This window comes from Aotus nancymaae, unplaced genomic scaffold, assembly GCF_030222135.1.
Source record: "Aotus nancymaae isolate 86718 unplaced genomic scaffold, 86718_ANA_hifiasm-v0.15.2.pri h1tg000021l, whole genome shotgun sequence".
NCBI classification, from domain to species: Eukaryota; Metazoa; Chordata; class Mammalia; order Primates; family Aotidae; genus Aotus; species Aotus nancymaae.
The window spans coordinates 14,721,803-14,741,525 of NW_026988433.1; the positions used below are offsets into that span (position 1 = coordinate 14,721,803).

Consider the following 19,723-nt stretch of genomic DNA (forward strand, 5'->3'; position numbering starts at 1 on the left):
AGGGAAACAGGAGATTTTAGATAAATGTGTGTATATTCAGAAAATAATTAAAAAATACTGAGGCAAGATGGCGTTAAGTTACTATTATTTTTGATACAGCAAGAAGAAAGAATGGAACATCATTTAGTAAGTGCCTGAACCCCAAAGTACACAAATATTGGTACTATACTAAGACAAAAGTTGTATATGCCTCCACTTTTCAAATCTCGCCACTGCAGTGAGTGACAACATCTGGGCTTACAGCGGGCTAAGGATGTGTGTACCTCACTTGAGTATCCTTCAGGCTGAGTGACTACGGGCACCAAACTGATCTAAGGAAAGTAGGTTCCAACAATGTGACACTGAAAACCATGACTTTCTCAAAAAGCAACCCTCACACACAAGCTAGCCACCCTGGGAGCAGTACATCATCCAGGATTCAGGCCCTCATGTCTGTATCACAGCACAGAATCTGACACAGAACCAGCACTCAGATGTCCATGGAATGAAAGGAAAAATTAGAAATTAGAAATTCATCTTTTTTTAAACTGGCCCAGAGAGTTGCAGCTGTAAAACAGAACTGTTGAGCCAATTCAGAGTCTGAACTGCTTCAAGGACCAATATCAAACTATTAGGCCATTATAACTTAGAGACTTCCAAACAGCTTTAATGCGGGATAAAAGTCAATAAGCAAGCCAGGCGCAGTGGCTCCCATCTGTAATCCCAGCACGGAGGCTGAGGCAGGTGGATTACGAGTTTGAGACCAGCTTGGCCAACATGGTGAAACCCTGTTTCTACTAAAAATACAAAAAAAAAATCAGCCAGGTGTAGTGGCAGGCACCTGTAATCCTAGCTACTCGGGAAGCTGAGGCAGGAGAATCGCACCGGGGAGGTGGAGGTTGTGATGAGCCAAGACCACGCCACTGCACTCCAGCCTGGGCAATAGAGCGAAACTCCTTCTCAAAAAAAACAAAAAAAGTCAATAAGCAATGAGGGGTGAGTCCTCCTTATTCCCCTGTGATAAGCAGAGGCTGCGCAACAAGTGAACAGACAGGATGTCTGAACCGAGACCAAATGTCCTTTAGTCAAACTGAACAGTGGTGAAGGCTTCCAAACTATCTACTTGGTGATAAAAGGAAAGGCCACCAGATCAGGACAGCAAGATTCCAGTCTCAGAAAGAGCCTGCAAACCCAGAAGATCCGTGGTACTTACTTCTAGCTGGAGGAAGAGTTCTGCAAGAGATAAAAAGTGCAATTAGATTTGCTAGGCTGTGCCACCTTTCCAGACAGCAATGTTAGCATTCATTTAGAAGCAGTAATTGTTTTCTGAAAGCATGTTACACAGAGCAAATGTTTTCATCAGTGAAACGTTGATATACACGAAGGGAAAGGATGCAGGAAGTACTCAAGTGTAGTTAAAATGTGGCCCTGCCAGCCTGCCAACATGGCAAAACCCTATCTCTACTAAAAATACAAAAATCAGCCGGGCATGGTGGCATTCGCCTGTAATCTCAACTACTCAAGAGGCTGAGGCAGGCAGGAGACTCACTTGAACCTGAGAGGCAGAGGTTGCAGTGAGCCGAGATTGTGCCACTGTACTCCAGCCTGGATGACAGAATGAAACTTGGTCTCAAAAAAAAAAAAAAAAAGTGGCCCTGTGGCAGTTCTGCCTGAGGGCAAAAAATGAGCAGCAGAAATCAAACTACCCTGGCAAAATAAAGTTATCCTTCCTTTCACTCAGTCCACCCTCCACGGTCCCCACAAAGGCTGGATGGGTCAAAAAGAAACAACGCAATTACTCCAAAAGCAGAGTGGATATGATGTTTTAAAGCAGTGGTTCCCAACATTTTTAGCACCAGAGACCAGTATGGTAGAAGACAATTCTCCCACGAACTGGGGCAGGTTAAGTGGGCAGACAGCAGGTGGGGGGGATGCAGCCCAGTGGTCCACAGCCTGAGAGATGGAGAACCCTGGTTTTTTGGGTTTTGGGTTTTTTGAGACAGAGTCTCGCTCTGTCACCGAGGCTGGAGTGCAGTGGCATGACTGCGGCTCACAGCAACCTCTGCCTCCCAGGTTCCAGCAGTTCTACTGCCTCAGCCTCCCAAGTAGCTGGGATTACAGGTGCATGTTACCAGGCCCGGCTAATTGAGTAGAGACAGGGTTTCACCATGTTGACCAAGCTGGTCTCGAACTCCTGACCTCGGGTGATCTGCCTGCCTCAGCCTCCCAGAGTTCTGGGATTACAGGCGTGAGCCAACGTGTCCAGCCAAGACCTCTGTTTTAAAACACTATATGAAGGGCTATGTGTAGTAAGGAAGGACCTTCACAGAGAATCCACAGAACAGAGGCTCCAGGCACTCTTGGAGCTTCACTGTCAGGCCGCCAAGCTCTGCTCACGCTGATATCTGCCCCTGCAATGCCCTCTGATTTCCTGTTCACATTTCCAAGTTCTTGACTGAATGCAGCCCACTCCTGAGGCCTTTCCTGATGACTCTTCACTCATCATGCCCTTCAGATGCCTTATCTAACAGCACTCAACAACTAAGTTAGCACCTACCATGTACCAGATGATTCGAAACTGTTACCTAGCAGCTTTCCTCACCCCTAGATTTACAATAGAGTAGAAACCTGTCTACAAACTCACAACTTGAAGCAAAATTGGTCCATGGCTTCTACTCTTTTCTGGGCAGCAGGGGGCTGTGCATACAGTCCACAAAGATTCTCAGTGGACCAATAACTCATGGGGATGCTATTCTCAGTCTACCAAGGGCCCCCTGGCAAACCTGGCAAATGCTACGAACCCCGTCCCCAGAAAAAAGCACATATACAAATTCACACAAACTGCACAGAATTTTGACAGTTCCACGAACCCCAGATTAAGAGCCCAGATGTCAATGAATAGTTGTTGACAGAAAATCAACTGAGGAAAGGGACAAGCCACTCATCATCTTTTTAGCCCCCAGAAGTCCTACCCACTTTGGCACTGGGAATTGCTGGGCATAGGGACCCAGGCACACCCAACCCAATGTGATCATTCCTGTAACAGCTTCAGACCTGTACCATGCACAAGTAGGCCAGAGAGCTGGACTCCTGTGCCAGTCCAAGAAATCATGCCTTGCACCAACAAGCCGAAATGACAATTAGCACTTAGAGGTGCCGGTTGTTTTAGTTAAAGCAGCCAGACACCACTAAAGCAGGTGGCTCATCTCTGCAGAATGTACTTTTTAAAGCTCAAGTCGTGACTGATTTAGGAGCTCTTCTACATTTTTATCTAGGGGAGAGAAATGTGAAAGAACACAGGAGGGCCAGGCATGCTGGCTCACACCTGTAATACCAGCACTTTGGGAGGCTGAAGTGAGCCAGGCAGATCACCTGAGGTCAGGAGTTCAAGACCAGCCTGGCCAACATGGTGAAACCCCGTCTTTGCTAAAATACAAAATTAGCCAGGTGTGGTGGCAGGTGCCTGTAATCCCAGCTAATCAGGAGGCTGAGACAGGAGAATTGCTTGAACCTGGGAGGAAGGGGTTGCAGTGAGCTGAGATAGCACAACTGCTCTCCAGCCTGGGAGACAGAGACAGATTCCATCTCAAAAAAAAAAAAAGAAAGAACACACGAGGACAGGATTGTGAGAGTTTAAGCAGAATGAAGAAAAACAACTCTATACTCATTCTGCTGTTCTAACTTCAGAAATATGACTCACAGCCATTTTCTTTCCTTATTTCCATCTTATGCCAATTCCATGAGGTATTAATATTCCCCTTTACAGATGGGGAAATTGAGGTTTCAAGAGCAAATATTCTACTTAAAAGATCAGATCTAAAGTGAGGAGGCAGGAATGAACATAAGACCACCTCCTTCCACAAATGCCATCTCCTTTATCTGCAAAAGGGGAAGTCTAGGAAGAGCAGCCAGTTGAGGATTTTCAAGACATCTCAAGGAAGTGCTTCAGGAACTGAGTAGAATGGGGTACAGCAGGGAGAGGTAGGAGGCGGACAGGCAGAGGGTTAACAGCCGGGGTTCCACTTTCGCAGTGCCCACACACACTTCAGCCCCTTTTCTATCTGTTGGTATACACTGGGCAGCTTCTCACTGAGGAGATAGAATGAAGGGTTGGAGAGTCACTGGACCAGAATGAAAGACGACAGCAGCATGAGGAGTGGCACCCAGCCCTCATTTTAAAACCCATCATTACTTCTACCATCGCAGGAACAAGGACTCTGCTGGCACCCAAACTGCTGGCTGACGATGAGCTTTAAAAATTCAACACATACACAAGATTCCCTGTAATCTGAGGAATCCATGTTTACACACTTTAAACAGCTGTCACATCTTACTTTCTGCATGGTTAACTCAAAGCGTTCCTTAGCTTTACACATGTGGTATCTTGTCGATGAAACAGCAAGTTTCCTAAAGTCAAGGCAGTGTGTTACATGACTGTATATTCATCACGGTGCTTAGATGTAGCAGGTGTTCAATTAATTTTTGTTAACTGAATACATTTACTGTATACAACTAAACAAAAGTGTGCCTTTTCTCTAAATTCTTATAAAAACAATACGGGGGCGGGGGACAACAAGAGGACTCTCCCCAGTCCTGGCACAGAATTCCAAAAGAAACAAACTTAAAACGGGACGAAAACAACCTACAATCCTTTTCCTCATCAGCACTTCTGACTGTACCTCAGACCAGCCATGCAGACATGAGCAAGAGGGTGCAAGACTACTCTTGGGGTGCCAAGGAGAACAAGCTAACTGCAAGGAGCCTCCTTGGACACCCTACACTACTGGGCCATTCTTAAGCAACAGAAGCAAAAGATGAAACCATTTTCCATAACTGCAGCTTGGAAGTCTCTCTTCTGCAAAACTCTCCCAGACAGAATATCTGGGATACAATTTGGAGAACAGCTCTTAGGGCTAACTTACACTGATGATCAGCAAATGGTCGAACACTTAAAGATGATTCATTTCCATTTAAAGGAGCCTTACCTGCATTCCGTATCCTCTCTTTGTACTGTTGATCTAGTTTTTTCATTCTCTTCTGATATTCCTGTAATGTACCTGATTTCAAGCATTTAAAAAATAAAGTTATTGTGAATATCAATCTGCTCTACATTTTGTTTCCTAAAATTATTCTCCCGCATCAACACTGACTGTTTCAGTAATACCAAAGGAAAACAAAAGCCAAAGGAAGCCACACCTCAGCAGTTAACTCTGGTTCTTAAGCGAGACACAGAGCAGAAACCATTAGGGGCCGATTTAAAGTCCACCCAACCCAGTGGATCAGGGTTCTGTAGTGAGGGAGGGGGAGTGGAAAGGTGCCAACATCTCCACACTATTCTGATCAGTTGCTGCAACAGTCTCAATCAACGGGTCTTCCTTTCCTGGAAAAGGTTCCTTCTCCTTCAGTAAGGTCTAGGTCAATGCTGTTAAGGATTAACAACAGAACCTTCTGCAATGGTAGAAGTGTTTCATATCTGCAATGTCCAATATGGCAGCCACTAACCATCTGTGGCTATTTTAGCACTTGAAATGTGGCTAGTGGAACTGAAGAACTGAATTATTAATTAAATTTAAACAGCCCCATGTGGCTAGTGACAATATTAAACAGATCAGGTAGAGATTCTAACCAAATCACTATTTATTTCATTGCTCTTCCCACAAAACAGTTAATTATGAGGGGCCCATCTTGTGGAGGGAAGCATTTCCTGATTATAATGCCTGACCATGGGCTAGTCCAAGGGCGTGGATCACTCACAAGCAATAAAAGCACATAGCAGAAAAAGCAGTTTCACTGACAAGGGGACTCCACAATATGAAACCAAAGAGCTCACTGCCACAGCTAACTGTCCCCGGGCCCTCACAATGTGCACACCGCTGTGCTAGACGCTCCTCGTGCACAATCACATCTACTCTTACTATCTTCATTTTGCAGATCAGAAAACAGATTAAGCAAGAGAAAGTGGCATGCCCAAGGTCTCATCGCTAGAAGCAGGGAAAGTGGGATTCTAACCCCTCACAAAACTCCAGAGCCTGCACCTTAACTCCGATCCTGCACTGCCTTTAGCAGCCACTGGCATTTGACAAAATACCGTCTACTTTCAATTTAACAAGCAAAAAGGAGAAAGCACAATGTGAATAATCCATAGGTCATTAACATTTGATTTAGAAAAAAATAGTAAAACTTTACTCTTTAATAACAATGTCCCTCCTAAAAATATCTAGCTTTAGGCACAGTGGCATTCAATTCGTGTTCCACTGAAAGCCTCAAATGAGATTTATTTGAAGAAAGAATCTCATACATATTGGAAATAAATTTTTCAAAATCAACGAGTTTGAAAATCACCACTTTACTGACAGCAAAATACAGCAAAATGTGTACTGGACAGTTAAGATCAGCCAGACCAAGTTTTAAATAACTCCCTTAGAGAAGTGAAATACACAGATTTCAAGGATTTGTAATATTAAGAAGCATACTTAGAAATGCAGAATTCAATCACACCAACCTTCTTGTAGTTGTTGCAACTGCCTCTTGAGAGAAGCCAGTTTGTCCTGATACATCCTATTAAAAAAAAAAAAGTAAAGTCACACTACCGGATAAAAACATTCAATACTCAATTCCAAAACAACCTACCCACAGAAATTACTGGGTTGTTAAGGGAATGTCATTAATGTTCATTAATGCCCTTCAGGAAAGAGAGGAAACTAAAGTCGGCTTGCTAGCTTAAAATGCACCAGCAGGCAGGGCATGGTGGCTCACGCCTGTAATCTCAGCACTTTGGGAGGCCGAGATGGGTGGATCACCTGAGGTCAGGAGTTCAAGACCAGCCTGGCCAGAATGGTGAAACCCTGTCTTAAAAAAGAAAAAAATGCACCAGCAGCCACAGGGATCAGAAAGAAACGAGAACCCTGTGTTCCTCCCTCTAATTTTGTAGATTCTCACAGGTTATCCCACCTTTAAAGAATCTGTCTAAAACTTACAACTATGAAGATAGCAGAGTTCAATAAATAAGTAACAATGATAAACAGGCAAGAACATACAAAAAAACAAAGTATGATGCCAATTTCTTCTGAATTTAGAAACATAATACATACACAACATAGAAATGGCATTAAACACAAGTCTTACATCGACTCTTCAATTAGATTATAAGTTAGAAGGGAGTAAGATTATGCCTTCAGCATGTTTTTCTAAACAGATAGGCTTAGCTATGTAAAAACTAAGTCAATAAACCTTCATGTCATTTTTTTAAAGCACTACTCTTTTTTTTTTTTTTTTTTTTTTGAGACAGAGTTTCGCTCTTGTTACCCAGGCTGGAGTGCAATGGCGCGATCTCGGCTCACTGCAACCTTCGCCTCCTGTGTTCAGGCAATTCTCCTGCCTCAGTCTCCCGAGTAGCTGGGATTACAGGCACGCGCCACCATGCCCAGCTAATTTTTTGTATTTTTAGTAGAGACGGGGTTTCACCATGTTGACCGGGATGGTCTCGATCTCTTGACCTCGTGATCCACCTGCTTCGGCCTCCCAAAGTGCTGGGATTACAGGCGTGAGCCACCACGCCCGGCCCTAAAGCACTACTCTTTTAGGATCAGAGAAATAATAGTAATTCAAAAACAAAAGTTAAAAGGCAGCATTTATTTGCAGCCCCAGCTGGATGAGAATACACAGCACACACAAAGCAAAAGCATTTGGAATGTTATTTTTTTCCTCTCACACCTAATGGATTATAGGCAGTCATAACTTCAGCAAGTCGGCTTGAAGGTAGATTCCACATATAAATCACATCTCAGCAAGTATTTTTGCTTCTACCTGAAAAACACCCCCAATTTAACAGTGATAAAAACAGAATTTGTGATCTGAAAGAACACTGTCCAACATATAACAAGCACAATAACCTTCTGGTATATGTGCTGCTAAAGTGAGCGTGTGGGCATGATAACCTTTTTAGTGCTCAAATAAGGGCTGCAAATACAACCCAACTCTCTGTTAAGTGGGAGACCAGGCAGAATCTGAGACTCACACATGTCTGACTCTTTTAGGGCAAATTCTTACGTACTTTCAATGTTCACCCTGAATCATACAACACATTCCATTTTAATCAAAACTATTTTCTGTATCATCAAATACTAACAGAGGCCAGGCGAGGTGACTCATGCCTGTAATCCCAGCACTTTAGGAGGCTGAGGCGGGTGGATCACTTTAGGTCAGGAGTTTGAGACCAACCTGGCCAACAAGGTAAAACCCCATCTCTACTAAAAAAACACAAAAATTAGCCAGACACAGTGCTGGGTGCCTGTAATCCCAGCTAATCAGGAGGCTGAGGCAGAAGAATCGCTTGAATCTGGCAGGTGGAGGTTGCAGTGAGCCGGGATCACACCACTACACTCCAGCCTGGGCAACAGAGCAAGCGAGACTCCATCTCAAAAAAAAAAAAAAATACTAAGGGACACAATTAAAAGACCATCTCAAAATGTTGAAGCCGATCAAGTACAGAAGAGAGAACAAATGAGTAAACTACGTACAAGTATTTCGAAACCCAAGCTATTAAATTTTCCAGCACTTCGACAGTGCCAGCCAATATTCTGAATTCTGAGTCTGTCAATACTAACAGACTGAAGAATCAACAGCAGCAAAAAATTCACATTCATGGAAATCATGCATGAGGAAAACAACAGGTATGTAAAAAAAAACCTCGCAAATGGCCAAGGTTAAATCAAGCTCTTTGCTTGAAGAGAATAAAGAGCAAGCAAAGCTTCAGAAATGAAACTGTGAGAAAGATCATATTAATTATTAATTATTAAAGCAATCCTTTTTAGTCCAAGGTAGGAGGATCACTTGAGGGCAGGAGTTTGAAACCAGCCTGGGCAACATCATAAGACCCCGTCTCTTACAAAAAATCAAAATATCAGCCAGGCCAGGCATGGTGACACATGCCTGTAGTCCTAGCTACTTGGAAAGCTGAGGCAGGAGGATCACTTGACACCAGGAGTCTGAGGCTGCAATAAGCTATGATTGTGCCACTGCACTCCAGCCTGGGCAACAGAGCAAGACCTTATCTGTTAAACAAAAGGAAAAAAAAAAGGCTGAGCACATTGGCTCATTCTTATAATCTAGCACTCCGGGAGGTCGAACCAGGAGGAATGCTTTAGCTCAGGAGTTTGAGACCAGCCTGGGCAATGTAACATGACCTTGTCTCTACTAAAAACTTTAAAAATCATCTGGGCATGGTGGCACGTGCCTATAGTCCCAGCTATTTGGAAGGCTGAAGTGGGAGAATAATTGGATTGAGCCCCGGAGGTTGAGACTGGAGTGAGCTGCTATCGTGCCACCGCACACCAGCCCAGGCGACAAAGCAAGACCCTGTCTCAAGAAAAAAGTGGCCGGGCGCAGTGGCTCAGGCCTGTAATCTCAACGCTTTGGGAGGCCAAGACAGGCAGATCACCTGAGGTCAGGAGGTCAAAGACCAGTCTGGCCAACATGGTGAAACCACGTCTCTACTAAAAACACACACAAAAAAACTCAGCCAGGCATGGTGATGCATGCCTGCAGTTCCAGCTACTCAGGAGGCTTAGGCATGACAATCACCTGAACCCGGGTGGCGGAGGTTGCAGTGAGCCGAGATCGTGCCATTGCACTATAGCCTGGGTGACAGAGTGAGACTCTGTTTCAAAATAAAAGAGTAATCGGTCTTTATTCAGCACTGGTTAGACCTAGCTGAATTACCCCTTTGAGTTCCAAAGCGCAAAAACAATGAGAATCCACAGGATGGCCACCAAACATTTGCAAAAAGGACCTAAAAGGAAAGGAATGTGGATCATCTTGTTAAAAGGTAAAGAACTTTAGAAACCTAACACACTCAACAAATACGTATTAAATATACTTTATACTGTCTTCCATCTGGGTGTATGCTAAAAGTGAGTGGGATTTTCATTTCTCTGCATCTGTTCAACTGTGGCTCTGTCTGAAGACAATGAGAAGGCTTAGGTGAGAACACGTGCAAACATGGACAGAGCACTGGCCTATCAGTCAGCAGCCGGCCAGGTGCAGTGGATCACTGGTAATCCCAACACTTTGGGAGGTTGAGGCGGGTGGATCACCTGAGGTCAGGAGTTCGAGATCAGCCTGGCCAACATGGCGAAACACCATCTCTACTAAAAATACAAAAATTAGCTGAGTGTGGTGGCACATGACTATAATCCCAGCTACTCAGGAGGCTGAGGCAGGAGAATTGCTTGAACCCAGGAGGCAGAGGTCGCAGTGAGCTGAGATCACAGCCTGGGTCGCCCCAACCTGGGCGACAGAGTGAGACTCCATCTCAAAAAAAAATTTTCTTCTAAATTAAATAAATAAGTAAGAGTCAGCAGCCCTGCTTTTCAATCATGGCTTCTCTGAGCTCTCCAGGCCTCTGGCACCTTGTCTAGCATGTTAGTGCAGTGAGTTCACACTCATCTGAGAACCCAGTTGCTTCAAGACACTAATTACCCTCTCTGTGCACTGGTTTTCTCATTAAAAAATAAAAATAAAAGGCCAAGCATGGTGGCTCCCGCCTGTAATCCCAGCACTCTGGGAGGCCAAGGTAGGCAGATCACAAGGTCAGGAGTTCAAGACCAGCCTGACCAGTATGGTGAAACCCTGTCTCTACTAAAAATACAAAAATTAGCTGGGCGTGGTGGCACACACCTGTAATCCCAGCTACTCAGGAGTTTGAGGCAGGAGAATCACTTGAACCCGTGAGGCAAAGGTTGTAGTGAGCGGAGATCATTCCACTGCACTCCAGCCTGGTGCCACAGCAAGACTCTATCTCAAAAAAATAAAATAAAATAAAATAAAGGAGTAAGTGGTAAAAGGTCCTCTCTTGTACGGCCTCATTCCCTCCCCTGTGTCCATTTCCCTCAAGATTTTTTCTAGAGGGTACTCAACAGAGTCTTATAACGGGAAAACTGATTAAATGGGATTAACTTAAAATGGAGAACTGCAAATATACAAGGTCTTTGGAAGTGCTTTGGTCAAAACCATACACGTAAGGTCACTACAGATTAAGTATCCCTATCTAAAATGCTTAGGAACAGAAGTATTTTGGATTTTTTCAAATTTTGGATTATTTGTAATGTACTTACCAGCTGAGCACCCCAAATCCAAAAATCTGAAATCTGAAACAGTGCAATGAGCATTTCCTTTGAGCATCATGCTGGTATTCAGAAAGTTCTAGATTTTGAAGCATTTGAGATTTCAGATTTGGGATGCTCAACCTATATAAAGATTTTGTTGTCAATTCTATGTTCCAGAAAAGACACAGAAAGATCATACTCACTGTTCCTTCATTTCTACATAGTCTTCTTCATCATGCTTTGCCAGATCAGTTTCACTAGCATCCTCAGTGTCTGAATAAAGTTAGGAAAGAGGGACTAGTTAAAATCATAATTCACAGAGTTTGTGTCACCTGACACAGAACATGCACTTAATACACTCCTGTAAAATCAATTTCTATTCAATGCAGGCCTGTAAAAAGCCATCAATGAAAAACATTACATACAGTTAGTTTGCCATCCCTATCTGCAGATGTGAAACCTGTGGACACAGAAGGCCAATGCAAAGAATTTGAGCATCCTCAGATGTGGGATACATGAAGTCCTGGAACCAGTCCCCCATGGATACCAAGGGACAGCTGTACTTCAGAAAAGAAAAAGCCATTTCCAACTTATGGTCGGATTTACGCAAAAAGCTTGCCTTTAATGCCTGCAATCCCAGCACTTTAGAAGGCCAAAGCGGGCAGATCACTTGAGGCCAGGAGTTCGAGATCAGCCTGGCCAACATGGCAAAACCCTGTCTCTACTAAAAACACAAAATTTAGAGCCAGGCATGGTGGCTTACGCCTGTAATCCCAGCACTTGGGGAGGCAGAGGCAGGTGGATCATCTGATGTCGGGAGTTCGAGACCAGCCTGATCAACATGGAGAAACCCTGTCTCTTCTAAAGAGACAAAAAATCAGCTGGGCGTGGTGGCGCACGCCTATGATCCCAGCTACTCGGGAAGCTGAGGCAAGAGAATCGCTTGAACCCGGGAGGTGGAGACTGCAGTGAGCTGAGATGGCGCTGTTACATTCTAGCCTGAGCAACAAGAGTGAAATTCCATCTCAAAAACAAACAAAAAAACAAATTAGCCAGGTGTGTGGCAGCTATCTGTAATCCCAGCTACCTGGGAGGCTGAGGCAGGAGAATTGCTTGAATCCAGGAGATGGAGGTTGCAGTGAGCTGAGATCGCGACACTGCACTCCAGCCTGGGTGACAGAGACTCCATCTCAAAAAAAAAAAAAAAAGATTACTTACAATATCTGATAAAACGTAAATACTGTGTTAATAGTTGTTACACTGTACTGTTTAGGAATAACAGAAAAAGTCTGCACATGTTCAGTACAGATCCAGCTTTTTTTCCTGAATATTTTTGAGCTGCACTTCGTTCAATTCACAGATGCAGAAACCACAGACATGGAGAGCCAACTGTATACAATAAAAAAGGGGAATCCGTCACAAATAATTGAAATATTTTCCAACTTACAACTTAAGGGAAAAAGAAGGCAGCCAGATGATCAAACAAAAACTGTTTCAAAACATCTTAAACGTTGTTCTTAGAACAAGCTAATGGCTGGAGTGTCTACAAAATTTCAATAGCCCCTATAGTAGAAAGGAAAAAATTCAATTTTGGTTCCACCACTCCCCCTCGTGGGCATGCGATGCAGTGCAAGTGCTTCACATTCGAAATCTCTATAAGGCGTGTCTTCCGCTGGAGTTAAACCGAATGCAGTCCCTTCAACTTTAGATGTCATGTATCTGCAGCTGTCTTTTGTAAGGCTGTTGCAGATCGAAATCCCCACAAACCCTTCTCCCCGCCTTCAGTCAAGAGGCCTTTCCTGAGTTTCCGCCAGCCACATTACTTGGCACTCGGAGACACAGATGAATAAAACATATGCCCCATTCCAAACAGCTGGTCTAGCTTTTGCTCCACGGCCCGATTTTGTCCCAAAATATTCGACTCATATATCGGTCTTTATCTCCTCTTTCTTTTCCCTTGACTTTTCATAATTCATCATCTTCCTCCTCCTCCATCCCTCCAAAATAGTGTTCCTCACACTTGCCAAATTACAAAGCCCAGTTTGAAAAGCAAGACTCTGAGACGCTGTAATGACAGTGTAAAGAGCACGGACTGAAAACGTAACACCTGGGTACCATTAAGCAAATCTCTGTCTCTCACCTGTTTCCGGGGGGGATGGGAGGTGGGGAGAACATTTACTGCACAAGGCCAAGCACTTTATGCGCATGTCATTTAATCCTTATACCGACCCTAGGAAGTGCTTTCCAGGACAGGCGTGGGAATTAAACAACTCCATTACAGCTGGGTAAATCGAGGCTGCAAAGCTTAAGTTTACAAAGCTGAGTGACAGAGCAAAATTTAAACCTGTATTTCGCTGGTTCTAGGTCCCTTTCCTTTAACCAACCTGAGTTCTCAAGCCTGTACCACCTAAAGTATAGCTTATGCATTTCGGGGGTGGGGAGGGACAACTTAGGACTCTGATGCTCTCAGACACAAAAAAGGGGTGAACTACACTCGGTGCATTCAATAGATGAGTTTCCCATTCCCACTAGTGAAGATCTGAGGTTCAGAGACGGTTGGGAGGGAGGACAGGGTCTTAAGGGACCCCCAGCGTGACAACATCTAAGTCCCTTCTCCCCATCACAGTCGAGTGTAACGCACTCAAGGTTTCCCCGCTAATCTAGCACGGATGGGGGTAACTTCCCCGAGCCCCGCAACTCCCAGCGGCCCCTCCACGCAGCCCTAGGCCCCGGAGGCCGCCCCAGGCCCCGGAGGCCGCCCCGCCCCTCTCCCAAGCAGCCCCACCCCCTCCCCAAGCGGTCCCACCTCTGCTCCGGGCGGCCCGACGAGCTGCAGGACTCACCTTCGTCCGAGTCGCGGCCCCGACAGCTGCGCTCGTCGTCCTCGGCGCTCTCCAGCTCTTCGTCCTCCTCGGGGTAGTACTCGGGGGCCGGCGGCGCTCCAGCTGGGGCCGGGGCCGGGGCCAGCAGCCCGGCGGCACTCATGTCGCCTCTGACCGCGGCTAAGCGTGGCCCAGGGACACCGCGGCCACCCGCGCTGGGCACTCGCCGTCTATCTAGCAGCGTCCGAGGGAGCCCCCAACTCGAGGAGCGGGAGCCGCGGCGACCCCTTCCCCGTCTCCGCCGAGCTCCGCCCCCCGCGCCCGCGCTCGGCAACGGGGGCCTCGCGCCTCGGGCGACTTCCGGGTCGAGAGCTGCCCGACGACGGCCTGACTCCGCCATTCTTGAGGAAGTGGAGAGGCCGCTGGACGCCCCGGTCGCCAAAACCTCAGCCCTTTCATCGCCGTCTTAAGAGTCTCAACGTATAGTGGGGGAGGGGCGGAGGCAGGTTCTCTAGAGTCAGGCAAATCTTCGGGCAGGCCCAGCAGCGGTCAGGACCCCGAGGCTCGCAGGCGACTTACGCAAACAGCCGCCAGGCGGCGCCTGGAGCCAGAACAAAAGCGGGGATCGTTAGCGACTTAGGGGAGGAGGGTTTGAAGGGCCCTTGGCAGGTGGAGGTGGTCTCTAATTTAAGCAGGGGAACTACGCGAACTGTCCTCTTATTAGGTCGGGAAACCTAGACATCCAAAGTGTGCGTGATCATGCAGCCTGGCTCCTCCTCTGACTATTTGGAGCGTTATTAAGAGCTAAAAGACACGGATGCTGATATGCCTTCCTGGGGTCAGCAAAACAGTGTTTTCACAGTCCTTGGGAATCCTTTCTGTTTGTGTAAGGTTTATACGATAGGATGTTCCCCTGGTTTTACGAGTGAGAAACGAGCTGTCATTTGCCTTAAAAAAAAAAAATAGTAACGTCCAGTCTGACGTTTTAGACTCCGATACCCAGGCCCTCCACGATACAGCTGCCTTGAATATTAATTTTTTTAAAGGTGTTTTGCCTAATCCAACAGTTTGCTCTGAACTCTCAACTGAGGAAGAGGAGAATTTGCCTCCAGAGGTAATTTGGCTAAGTAAGGCCCAGGTGAAAGCTTAAAAAACAAGAGAGCTGCGTATCTGCAAGAATTAATTTGTGCGATTCCGCGTAGAAGAGGGACACTATGTTATAAGTTTTGCTGAACGAATAGATTTAAGGTGTCCCTTTAAGAGCAGCGTGGTCTAGTTGTGTGCAGCGAGGAAAAAAAAAAAAGGTTTTTAATGGTTTCTCCAAAGTAGACCCACTTTTATGTTCCATCTGAGGCTCCGTAGGAAAGGCAACCGGTAGTGAAAATGAACACAGATGTGAAAAACAGGGTGGAACCAAATATTCCCATTCTCAGACCTTTTGTGATCAAATTTATCTCAGAATTGGGCCCCATGGACTCTTCTAAAAATGAAACGTTATTCTCATCCCATTTATTTTGACATTTATTTACTACCTTGTTTTAATTAAAATCTTGGCTCTATTTATAAGGGATTTTTTCTCCCAGCAAAACTAAAGAATTTCCAGAATGGAATCCTAAGACGTCTTTCCAGGAGTTCCAAGATCTTCCGAAGCGCCTTCTAAATAAGAATCATTCTCAGATCTCACCGTAGGTCTGCCGTCTATATATAAACTAGGATTTCAGAACTGTCTCCTGTCCAAAAGATGAAGTCATTTTCTTTCTTTGTGCTGTTGGGTCACATCTAAATTATTTGCAATCAAATATATTGAGTAACTTGTATGCCTATCAGTAGAATAATCATAGTGCAGAAAAAGCAAAGATTTTAGAAATCAGAGTTCATTTATATAATTTTTAAGTTTATTTCATTGCTAAATGGTTTCAAGACGCTGAGATTTTTATCATGCTTGTTTTATTTCTATCTTCTTGACTGCAAACAGCATCTGTTAATGGTCATGCATTTCTTTTTTATATGTAATGAATAGACTCAACTGAGCACTTGGGTGATGAAAATTTACCCCATTTTTTTAATCCAGATTGCCAGCTGCAGAACTAAAAAATGCTCTTTAGTGAAGGTGGACCTACTCAAAAAAATTCTCTTATGACTTTAGTCTTACCCAACCTTTAGAGTTGTTTAATATGATTTTGGACAGTTGCTATAATCAAGTACAAAACCATGTTTTACCACCTTGAAATCTTTTTCTATATCTCTTCTCAAAATGGTACTCAGCCTCACCGCTCAGGAGACACCTCCTTCAGAACTCGACTTGGAGTCATGCCAGCTCCATTTCCACAACTTCTTTGCTTCTAGGCCTTCTCTGCCTACCCTAACACCCAAACTGAAACTTTAAAGGGGAGTATCACAATTGGAATGGGGTATGACTCTTTTTTTTTTTTTTTTTGATACGTTGTTTTGCCCTATCGCCCAGGATGGAGTGAAGTGGCTCAATCTCGGCTCACTGCAACCTCCGCCCTCCAGGTTCAAGCAATTCTCCTGCCTCGGCCTCTCAAGTAGTTGGGATTACAGGTGCTTACCACCATACCAGGCTAATTTTTGTATTTTTAATAGAGACGGGGTTTCACCATGTTGGCCAGGCTGGTCCTGAACTCTTTGACCTCAGGTGATGAATGGGATATGATTTTTAAACACCAGAAGAAACATGTATACTGTTTAGAACACAAACACATTTTGTCAGCTGGAGTTAAAAAGTTAACAATCGGCAGGGCAGGGTGGCTCATACCTGTAATCCCAGCACTTTGGGAGGCTGAGGTGGGTGGATCACTTGAGGTCAGGTGTTTAAGACCAGCCTGGCCAACATGGTGAAACCATGTCTCTACTAAAAATACAAAAATTAGCCAGGCATGGTGGCACACACCTGTAATGCCAGTTACTCAGGAGGCTGAGGCAGGAGAATTGCTCAAACCCAGAAGGCATAGGTTGAAGTGAGCCAAGACTGCACCACTTCACTCCAGCCTGGGTGACATAGTGAGAATTCACCTAAAAAAAAGTTAACGATAGAGGGTTCTCTGAGAACTAAGGTCTATATACATCTGACAAAACTTAGGATCAAAATGTGTTTCTGAAACGAAACAATTTATTCATAACAAACTAAATTCTAAAGTCCATAAACTGACCTTGGGGTTTAAGAGTAAGGAAAGGCTGGCTACGGTGGCTCACGCATGTAATGCCACCACTTTGGGAGGCCGAGGTGGGTGGATCACGGGGTCAAGAGATCGAGACTACCCTGGCCAACATGGTGAAACCCCGTCTTTACTAAAAATACAAAAATTAGCACGCCTGTAGTCCCAGCTACTCAGGAGGCTGAGGCATGAAAATCGCTTGAACCTGGGAGGCAGAGGTTGCAGTGCACCGAGATAGCGCCACTGCACTCCAGCCTGGTGACAGAGCGAGACTCCGTCTCAAAAAAAAAAAAAAAAAAAAAAGGTAAGGAAAACTGTTTTCTGTTTCCAGTGTAGATTTGATCAGTATATACAGTTTCACAAAAATAACACAAATGTGTCCTAGCAGAATGCACTTTCACCCCTGGCAGGCACTATCTTTTAGCGTGGATCAAGAGCAGTCTCTGATTATCACGTTACACTTGGGTCAAAGCTTATTATCCTTTGGCCACTCGTCCACGTAGAATCATTAATATCTGTGGCCCTGGAAAAAGGTTATGTTGAACAGGTTTGCTGAAACCTTGTTAAGCTAATAATAGGGTTCCCCAACCACAGACTTTCTACTGTCATAAAAATCTGCAAACTGAAAATTTCTAAAGCTTTGTCCTTGTACCCATCAAAATGTGCTTTGAACGCTTATTGGGCAAAGTATGCACCTGGTACTGTGTATAAATTTTTTTTCCCCCCAACGGCATCAAACTGACGAAGGCTGAGCTCAGTGCAAGGAGAAGCAAGTCCTCCTACAAGAGATTTTTAAAAATGGTTTAAATCTTGGAAACTTTTACAAATCCTGGGCAAATAAATGCTACATCAGTTAATGGCAGAATTACTAAGAAAGTTATACAAGGTCTAGCGAGAGACTGGGGTCCTCCCCAATGGCTCTAACATGGTGGTCCCTGGGAATCTCCCCAAAAAAGTAAAGGCGTAGGGAGAAGCGCCATGAACCTTGACCCGAAAGCAGCACAAACAAGACTGACCGCACCCCAGACGGGCCCGTGAGTTACTAGAGTTGCGAGGTCTTCCGTGTCTGAGGAAACCCCGCCCCTCCCTGTCCCGCCCACCGACACTCCGCCAATCTTCGGGCTCCATCGACCTCCCGGCTTCCCAGGCTCCTTCAGTCAAATACCTATATACGGCCGCGGCCCTGTGCCCCGCGATCAGGGAAGGTCAGTAGAGAGCCTATCGGAGCCAGGCTGGGGGCGTGGTCCGGGGCAGGGGGCGGGCGGACTGAGGTGGTGGGGCGGGGCGTGCTCGGCTCAGTCGGGTGCGATTGGCCACCCCTGGCAGGAGCCGCACCTCGGACAGCAGCAGCAGCTGCGGCCGCGAGGGGGTCCTTGTGGCTCCGGGCGGCGGGGTCCTGCGTGGAGAGTGGGACGCGACGCGGAGACCTCAAGCAGAGGCTCTGCACAGCCGGATCCGGCACTCAGCTACCGGACCTAGGGATCCGCCAGGGGACAAGCCACAGGAGAGCGACTCAGGAACAAGTGTGGGAGAGGAAGCGGCAGCAGCGGTGCGGGGCCCGGGGGTGGTGACAGCAGGTCTGAGGTGAGAGCGCCGGGGCGCGGGGCAGTGACAGCGGGAGCCGAGGCGGCGGGACCCTGGGCGGAGTGAGGGCGCTGGGGACCCGAGTGAGGGGAGTTCCGGGAGCGCGCTCCACAGTGCGGACTGTGGAGAGGAGACCCCGAGAGGGACTGAGACTCCGGGTGAGGAGAAGGGACCCCGAGAGGGACCGGGGCTGTGGGTCTGAGTGGAGAGGACTCCGAGAGGGTCCAAGGCTGAGAGTCTGAAGGGAGGGGTCCCCAAGAGGGGCCGGGACAGTGCGCGTGAGAGGAGGGGACCCGGGGAGGGGCTGGGGTATCGGGGTGAGGGGCGGGTGCCTCTGGAGGCACTAGGATAGGGGAGTGAGGGGAGGGGTCCCCCTCAGGGGCCGGGTCCCGGAAAGGGTCCCGGACAGCGGGGTGAGGGGAAGGGTCCCCGAGAGGGGCCGGCACTGAGAGTGAGAGATGGAGACCCCGAGAGGGGCTGGGAGAGTGTCCGGGGAGAGGAGACCCCGAGGGGAGGGGAGAGGACCCTGAGAGGAGACGGGACAGAGGGTCTGAAAAGAGGGAACCGGTCAGGGGATGTGAAGACTGAGGATTCCCAGAGGGCTTAGAACAGAGAGTGTGAGAGGACCCCAGGTAGCGCCAGGACAGCGGGAGGAGAAGAGGGGTCCCGGAGAGGGGCTGGGCTGGAACAGCGGAGCTGAGGGCAGGACACCCGGAGAGCGGCTGGGACAGCCAGTGTTAGCAGGAGGACTCCGAGAGGGGATAGGACAGCGGGGTGAGAGGAGGGGACCCCCAGAGGGCTCGGGACAACGCGTGCGAGCGTGGGACCCCGAGAGGGCCTTTGAGCGTCGGGTGCAGGCGCGGACCCCGAGGGAGGAGAGTTGCACCCGCGGTGCGGGTCGGGCCCCCAGTTAGCACAGCGGGGGCCCAGCGTAAGGGCTCGTGCCCGCTGAGTTGCGGGAGCGCCCCCGCCCCGAACGGCCGCGGCGGGGAGCCTGGGTCGCGGCGTCGGGCAAGTGGGAACTGGCGGCAGCGCAGATGAGTGGAGTGGGGACGTT

General features: G+C 46.9%; 2 protein-coding genes across 3 annotated transcripts in view; one reads left to right on the forward strand and one right to left on the reverse strand.

The window, feature by feature from the left end:
- Positions 1-14,069, reverse strand: part of SUDS3 (SDS3 homolog, SIN3A corepressor complex component) — a 41,253-nt gene extending 27,184 nt beyond the window's left edge. Inside the window, exons 1-5 of the mRNA XM_012468984.3 lie at positions 13,928-14,069; positions 11,288-11,357; positions 6,482-6,537; positions 4,965-5,036; positions 1,193-1,212 (exon numbers count right to left, since the gene is read on the reverse strand). Of these exons, the coding sequence (XP_012324407.1) occupies positions 1,193-1,212; positions 4,965-5,036; positions 6,482-6,537; positions 11,288-11,357; positions 13,928-14,069 (360 nt within the window). The remainder of the gene's footprint in view (positions 1-1,192; positions 1,213-4,964; positions 5,037-6,481; positions 6,538-11,287; positions 11,358-13,927) is intronic.
- Positions 14,070-18,406: 4,337 nt separating this feature from the next.
- TAOK3 (TAO kinase 3) overlaps positions 18,407-19,723 on the forward strand; it is a 213,635-nt gene continuing 212,318 nt past the window's right edge. The window contains exon 1 of one of the 2 annotated variants that reach the window (XM_064379743.1): positions 18,407-18,666. The gene's annotated coding sequence lies outside the window, so the exon portion shown is untranslated. The remainder of the gene's footprint in view (positions 18,667-19,723) is intronic. The other variant, XM_064379749.1, reaches the window with a different exon arrangement.